Source organism: Rhopalosiphum maidis, chromosome 3 (assembly GCF_003676215.2).
Source record: "Rhopalosiphum maidis isolate BTI-1 chromosome 3, ASM367621v3, whole genome shotgun sequence".
In the NCBI taxonomy this organism is placed as follows: domain Eukaryota; kingdom Metazoa; phylum Arthropoda; class Insecta; order Hemiptera; family Aphididae; genus Rhopalosiphum; species Rhopalosiphum maidis.
In genome coordinates this window covers 44,782,286-44,790,544 of record NC_040879.1, presented here as the reverse complement: position 1 = coordinate 44,790,544, position 8,259 = coordinate 44,782,286, and the positions used below count along the sequence as shown (strand labels likewise).

Here is an 8,259-nt window from a genome sequence, read left to right as displayed (position 1 = left end):
AGTATATTAACAATATATTTAAAGTCTACAGTTTAAAGCGTACAAAAAGTTTGCTTGCATTAACACTTTATGCGGTTCTAGAATTATAAAAATTTTTTTTGAAAAGCATAATATGCTTATTATTATAATATATCGTTAAGATGTTTTTTTTTGTATATGATTTTTTCTGTTTATTTTTATTAGTTGTGTTGTTTTCTTTTTAATAATAATATATTGGTTTCATGTACCTCTGTCGGCTCTTCTGTTACCTAAACAAATGTATTTGAAGCATTTATTTTTTATTTTTTCGAATAACTATTTTTTGCATAAGGGACTAAACTGACTAAAGTATATTAATTTGTAATTAAAATTGATGAACGTACATAATATTATACCTACAGTGATTGATGACAACAACTAATTTATTCAACAAATAGATAATTAACTAAATCGTATAGTATTATAACTCGTTATTGAATAATGCTTAACTATAATATATTAATTATATAAAAAAAATATTTTTATTGTTTTAAAAAAAGGCCACAATAATTAACAGTCATTGCTTATAATATTATAATTTATCGCTTTACTAGCTATGCACAGTTTATGACACACATGTCATACCTAGAGTGTTAATGCATTTTTCTGCTATTTAATTAAATATATTCTTTGTAATATTAGTATATTATATTTTTATTTTATAAATATGATTTATCCTAATTTCTAAAACAATTATTTAAACGACAAAAAAACTGACTATTTAGTTTCTATATTCATATAAATTTAAGTGTATCTTGTTCATTGAACTCAATTAACCTTTTTTGTATTGTTATCTTTTGATTAATAATATATATCTACTGTAATTAGTACAAGTATTCTAAAGAAAAATCAAAATTCTTTTCTGGAGAAATAAATTAATAATAATAATAATCTTATTCTTCTTTTCTTTTTTTTTTTAATTTAACTAAAAATTGTCTATTTATCTACTATTAACTTATTTTTACTCTGTGTAGTTGAAGCATTTACAAAAAAAAAAACAAAAAAAATACTAATGTGTGAAGTGCTTCGTCCGGTTGAGAGAAGTAGGCGCGTGATCGGATACATGTGTCGATGAATATAGTCACATCGCCAGTAATCCATTTTGTTTATTTTAATACGGTCGTATTAATCGTATGTACCTCATATTACTGTAATATTAGAATTTAGTATTTATTCAGTGCGACGTCATTTCAATTTTTTCTTTTTAAGATACATATTTTATCTGGGTCACAAACCCTGTCTAAAGTATATTCATTTTTCAGGTCAACCAATTGAATAAGCAGGCAACTATATTATTATCACATTGATATTGAACTTAAAATACGCGAACTTATAACTTACGTAAGGGCTTAAAATTGATTGTATTTGATTATATTGTATATTATATTATAATATATTATTTCAAATTTATAAATCAGAAAAAAATTAACGTCGATAACCGGAATTGAAATTAAAATCAAAAAATTCATTATATATATATATAGGGATATTTTCATCCCTTGTCTTATATTGTCTAAATAACACCACCGCGCACTGGTTTTATTGTGATGATGCGGGGTGAGTGTATAAGATTGTCGCGGATCGCGGAGAAACGGCGAACCGTCATCGTCAGCGGACTGTGAGAGCGGTCTTTGACGTGACCCGTCGGTTGCAGCGGACAATCGTCCGGGAAAATCGTTCGCGATCATTTTTCCGGGCCGGTTGGCTAATGGCCCTTTATGCTGGCGGCCGGGCGGGCGGACGATAGCGCGCACGTATTATACAAATCGCGCGCGCCCGGGCGGATTCCGTGGAGGGCGTGCGCAGCGCGCACACATCATACGGGTAAAACCGCTCGCGCGTCGTAATCCCGCGGCGGCTGCGGCGCACAATCATACGGCACATTACTCCCGCCGCCCTATACGCGACGCTACCGCCCGCACCACAATCGCACATCCGTAGTTTGATTACAATTGTGTGAGGGAGGGAGATATACGTATACTGTAATTCGCGTGAATCCGTTTTTATTTTTCATTTAAAACTTATGTTTACTATACTTAGGTGTGCATTTTAAAATTTATTTACGTATACTGACATTTGTTTTCGGCATTCGTTGTCATCAATATAAGATGATAATATTCCCGGAAAATAATACAATTTAATAGTTTAGTACATATACCTACCAACTATAAATTTATGTGTAACGGTCTACCAGCGAGAATACCTTTGTTTTTCAAAAATTAGAGCTTGATTAACTAACTTTCATTTAGAAAACTCGCTGAGGATTGTATCGTCTCAGATCCAATCAGTTATAGAAAATTAGTTAATGAAAAACAATGTCAGTTATCAGTTATTGTAATTTAAAATGCTATCATTAAAATTATAAATTAATTTTTTGTATAAAATACATGTTTTTAGTTATTTACTACAAATAAGACCCATAATATTTGTAAAAAATAATATGTGCATAAAAAGGTTGAAGATCCATGATCTAGTACTTATTGATGTCAGTAGCTTATAAACTAAGTAAATTTCGGCTGTTTGGGTGGGAAGATACAACTAACTAGCTTGGATTGTCTAAATAGTCTACTATATAAAATTAAATCAGTAAAAAAATAAGTGTTAGCGATCTTAACAATAGCACCAAACTTCTAAAAATTATTAATATCAAATGAAAATTCAAACCCGCGGGGGTATAATTATTCTATATATATATTTCGTACAAAAAAAAAATATTATTGAAAAAATCTAATTTGCTTTACTTCAAAACATATTCAAATTTTTTTGATTGACAAGGTAAAGCATGGTATCACCAAGCAATTTGTTTAGTAATTTTATAGATATTGACTGAATTATAATATACTCATAAAAACTAATAACTCACACATATCCTGGAGTGAGTTACAATTTATAAGCCATAGAGCTGTACCTGTACAGGTCCTCGGAGTCCCGGCTCCCAGTCACTTAAAAATAAAAATGATTAGATTGTGATCATTAATAGAGAACAATAATTTACAGACATATTGAATAATATCTTAATCGAATCCAACTGTGTTATGACGTGTGTGTAATAATAAACTAATCAAGGGCTGTATAAACACACATTTTTTTACAATGTCTTCCATGTAAACCTCGCAATAGTTGTTGTTCCTTGACAAAACAGAAATACGTTGATTTGTTTAAACAAAATGATGATGGATTGTAACATGAATATTAATGTAAATAGTATAAATTGATTGAGTGGGTTCACTCTTATCATCGAATACCAGATGGGTAATTATGCAGGCATCGTTATTATACACAAAAACATATTAACACTGAAATAATGAACAAATAGAAACTAGTATGACACGGACAGGATTGAGAATAAATATTTTATGTTAATGATACAATATTAATTTTTAAATTTAGATCGGAACGAGAGATGAGTTATTGGTTTTACAGAAATCTCAGCTTTTATATAAATCAAAAATTTAACACTTTGATTCTACTACAATTCGTACCAGTGACGTGTTTAAGGGATAGACAAGTATCCACCCACATTTTTTTATTGGTACTATACTAGTATAAGTCCAATGCTCAATAAAAAATGAAAATCTAATTTAAAGTGAGAAAATAAATTGTTTTGATTAGGTTAGGTATTTCAATAAAAATTTAAGATTTTAATATTTAAAGAAAAATTGTGGATTTATTTTTTGTATTATACAGGATATTGTATTCTAAATATTGTTTCTGTTTCCATAATTTTTTCTATTATAATTCTTTTGCTTATGGTTAATCTAGGAATGAAATATCTAAGAACCAAAGTAAATTATATCATATAGTTTATGTTTTAATAAAAGATAAGCTACCATTTGTTATAAAAGTATTAAAATTAGCCATTTAGAATAAAAACACTAAAAATTAAATAGATAAAATTATAATATGAGGAAGGGGGTAAAACCATTTTGGACTTAACTTTTGTGGCTCATCCACAAAAAAATTCTGTACACGCAACTGATTCGTACTATAGAAATAGATAGTTATTCAACCAACTGTACTTAACAAAATCAAAAACCATAGCTATTTTTATTAAATTGAAGAGTTTAACTCTACTCATAATTATCTTTCCTATGTAAATATGAAATAATTAATAATTTATTATTATTATTATAAAGTTAAGATTTTTTCCTCTATTATTCTATTAATTTTTTTTAAAACAAACCTTAAGATATACCAACTTTTAATTTTGTTTTATTATTTGAGTTTAATATAGGATTTACTACGTTTATGCCCTCATAACAGTCCCTATTTTTTGTAAATTTTGATACTATACACACACACTATACACCATTTTTTTTTTTTAGTCTATCTAGACAAACATCTTTTAAGGCTTGTAACTAGTAAACATAAACGTTTTTTCGTTCATTTGTCATTTGCTATTGCACACTGTGTGTGCTACTACATACAAAAATAGGGTCTGCCTCATAAGTAATATCTAATGCTTTTATGGAAGTAATATGATATAATATAATATTATTTAAAAATAACAATAAGGAAGTTTAGACCGGGGCCCATAAATGTTTACGTATAATGAAGGTGAAAAGCCAAAGAAAAGGTTCGGCATAAAATACAGCCAAATTATTACATTCTCTTAAAAAAAAATAAGAAAAATTTATCAAGTTACTTATACTAAAATGATTTAAAGGAATACTGTAAAGGCTGATGAGAATATATTTATTTTTTATCTAGAAATGCACGATGATGGATGGTATTATATTGTGTAGAATTTTCTGCTTGTATTATATTAACATAAATTGAAAAGAATCGTATCTGTTATTATTATATATAGACGTGACTGAGATTTGAATCAGAAAACACTCGTACACTGCATAAAATATATAGAAATATCTATTTTAGTCAAATCGATTTGAAATATGCAAAAATAATTATTGTATTCCTTTACCTAAAATCCATTATTATTTTACGTTGTGGTCTTTAAATATAATAATAAATGGATGTCATATACGCATGGTCTAAAAATGAACATGCTAATATTTTAGTGATATAATAGATTATAGATATAAATAGGGCCAATAGGAGTCTGCAAAATAAAAACTAATAAAATTATTTTACTATAGAATGTGTGCCAAGTAACATAACGAACAGTGAATGAATATAGCCAATGACTAATATATTAATAGTCATCAAACACGACAGCGGGATATCATTTATAAAACAAAAATGTAGTTATAAAAATTATATCATCAACGAGAAAGATAAATTTGAAGATCATAATTAATTCTATTATAAAAATAAAAATAAATGTAAAACACCATTATGATAAAGAAAATATATTTTTCATTCGAGAAGACTAAAGTTGACTTAGAAAGCTAGAAAACTAGTGTTTTCAGTTACGTGGATTACCTACCTCGTAGCTAGATAGTATTTACTTTATATTATGTATACTAGTATACGTATTACATAATGTTTATAGAAGACCTGACATAATATTTAAATGTAATTTTATTGTATTCATTTTCCAGATGTTCCTGATACACTATACGTCCTGTACACATAATACGTAAAAGGGCGTGTACGAGTGGTAAGTACCTACTTCATGATAAAATAATAAATTGGAGTTATGTTTATATTATGTAATATATATAATAAATAAATAGATTTTATACCATGCGAGTTTCTGATGGATTTATGATTCAAAATGTTGCAGTGATGAACTGTAAATGGGAAATCGTGGACGCCACTCGGAGAATTCGTGTGCATTATTACTTGTACTTTGTGTACCTCGAGTATACGCTGCAATTTGTTTTTAATTATTATCATAATCATTCCAGACGTCATTTTAAGGATGGGTAATGTCGAGGGGTGGTCGGAAACGCGACGTACCAGGAAATTAATCCGATTCAAGATTATGATAATGAAAACATCGTGGCACGACGGATGTCACCGAACACACTTACACTGCGGGCACACGACAGACGTCAGTGGTGATAACACCCCTCGCCAACCAATCACCACTACTATTCAAAAACGATTTCACCCCAAGTGAATATACACAACAGCCGTGGTGAAGATTTTTATACAAATACATTATGCGCGTTATGACCACGAGTACTTTGCTTTTTCACATCATAATAAAATATTATTTATATTATGCATATTGTCGATGGCTACTGCAATGGTTGTCGATACATTATTATTTTATATATTATTAACTTTGTGTACTATAAGAATAATAAATCCATAAAAACATATGTTTTATACAACATTCAGACATATACTTACCTAACTTATGCATATATTTACTTTCATAAATGAGTACCTCATTAAAAATAAGATATAAATATTTTTTAATTCAGAAAATAAGTGCTAAACTAGCTTTTTGATTTAATAACAAATTTCATACAAAATGTAATGTCATATTTGTTAGACTAAGTGTCTAATGTTTAGGTATAGATAATGTGTTGCATTTTATTCATGCTTTGATCAAAAGTAACATATATGGATGCTTATAACGTATTATTTTGAAAACAGTTCAAGACACTGTTAAATTCTGGAATTTCAAAGTTTCAACCACTAATAAAATGTTATATTAAGTTAGGAAACACCTAAATTTTAAAGTATAGCTAAATAGTAACATTTATAACATAACTTAAATACCTTCATAATATGATAGAATAAAGTGCACATTGTTGTAATAAAAGTTTTTAGTGTTTTTACGAATAGAGAGGAGTAGTACAAGAAAACTTCGAAGAATGTTAACTCACTAAATTTAAACTATACAATTTAAATACTTACAACGTTATAATAGTAACAAATTAACTAAATCAAAATTTTCAAATAATTATTCTACTTTGTATTATAGAATTAAAAATAATATATGTCATCATACATTATGTTTTGTAATAAATTTAAATAACAGATATTTTAAAAAAGGTTAATACTTTCCAAAACAATGATTACTTTCTACATAAAAAAAAAAAAAATCAATGTTTAGATTGCGTCTGATGTTTAATTTCTCGGTAATTTTTTGACGTTATATCAATGTCCGTAATGGCGTAACAGTAAATATTATTTATTTATTATATTGTACGCGCAGTTGATAGATAAAAATGAACGATGATATAATAATAATATTACATAATATATTCAATATTTAAATCATCAAGTTTAGTGTTTAGAATACCTAATACTTATTGCTACTACTACTCGTACCTTTATATATATTTATAAAAGTGTTAATGTTAAATAATACATCAGTATAATGTATAATCAAACAATCTAATCGAGTACTGAAAGTGTTCAGTGGTATTTGTTGAAAATCGATTGCTCTTTCGTGCGTTAAAAGCTGTCACGTACATCGGTCACAATATGATGTGTAGAGCACCACTTGTTCTCAAAACACTAATATCAAGGGTGTTTTTGTCATCAGAATCATCACACCCCATCCCTCGACAAAGTTTGAAACCATATAATATGATACATTGGGAACATGTGTTTCTCCATAAACCCAAATATATATTATATTAAATATATAATATATTATAATGTATGTATATGTAATGTATAGTAATATAATGTTATGTAAAAACAGTAATACGCGTTTGACTATGAACTTTATAAAATCCTGTACAACAACCGTATACACTCGTTCAAATACTGAAACGGATTTTAAGAAAAGCAATAAAAATGAAACGTTTTTCTTACCTGTTTTTACTTGATGCTTGAGTGTTAAACTGCAATCGTCGATTAAATTTTGCAATGGCACACCTTCGTTGGGAATATCTAATTTCAGCAGTCGTAACATTTCCTCGGGGTGCTTAAAATGCAATACTTTTTCGTCTCGATCATTGACGTCGTTAATGTAATCTACTAAGATATCAACGACTTTTAAAAGAAACTCTCTGGTTTGTGCCTGTCCAGATAAATTATGAGGCAATAAATCTGAAAAAAAAAAATGGTAGACATTTGTAAATCATATAAAATTCTGTAAAAAAATTGTATTTTAAAAGAAAACTTCAACTGATGTTTACATACTAAGATGTTTAAAAAAATAATGTACAGTAAAAAGTCTTAGTAATATATGCATTATACACGCTATAAACTTAATAATTACTAAATCGATTTAAATTAAAAATGATATTGTTATTAAAATTTAAAATAACTTTAAATATTATACATAATATTATCGGATATTTGTATTTAAATTTTTATATTGTTATTGTTGAACTAAAAATTTTAATTAAAAAGTTTTTATCTTAA

General features: G+C 27.7%; 1 protein-coding gene and 1 long non-coding RNA gene across 2 annotated transcripts in view; one reads left to right on the top strand and one right to left on the bottom strand.

Moving 5' to 3' along the window:
• The first annotated feature begins 5,522 nt into the window (after window positions 1-5,522).
• On the top strand, window positions 5,523-6,115 carry LOC113555496. Its single transcript, XR_003405397.1, has 3 exons — window positions 5,523-5,581; window positions 5,708-5,768; window positions 5,832-6,115. It is a non-coding gene; the product is annotated as an uncharacterized LOC113555496 (long non-coding RNA).
• Window positions 6,116-6,589: 474 nt separating this feature from the next.
• LOC113555700 (glutamate decarboxylase-like) overlaps window positions 6,590-8,259 on the bottom strand; it is a 30,844-nt gene continuing 29,174 nt past the window's right edge. The window contains exons 3-4 of the mRNA XM_026960213.1: window positions 7,644-7,941; window positions 6,590-6,605 (exon numbers count right to left, since the gene is read on the bottom strand). Of these exons, the coding sequence (XP_026816014.1) occupies window positions 6,590-6,605; window positions 7,644-7,941 (314 nt within the window). The remainder of the gene's footprint in view (window positions 6,606-7,643; window positions 7,942-8,259) is intronic.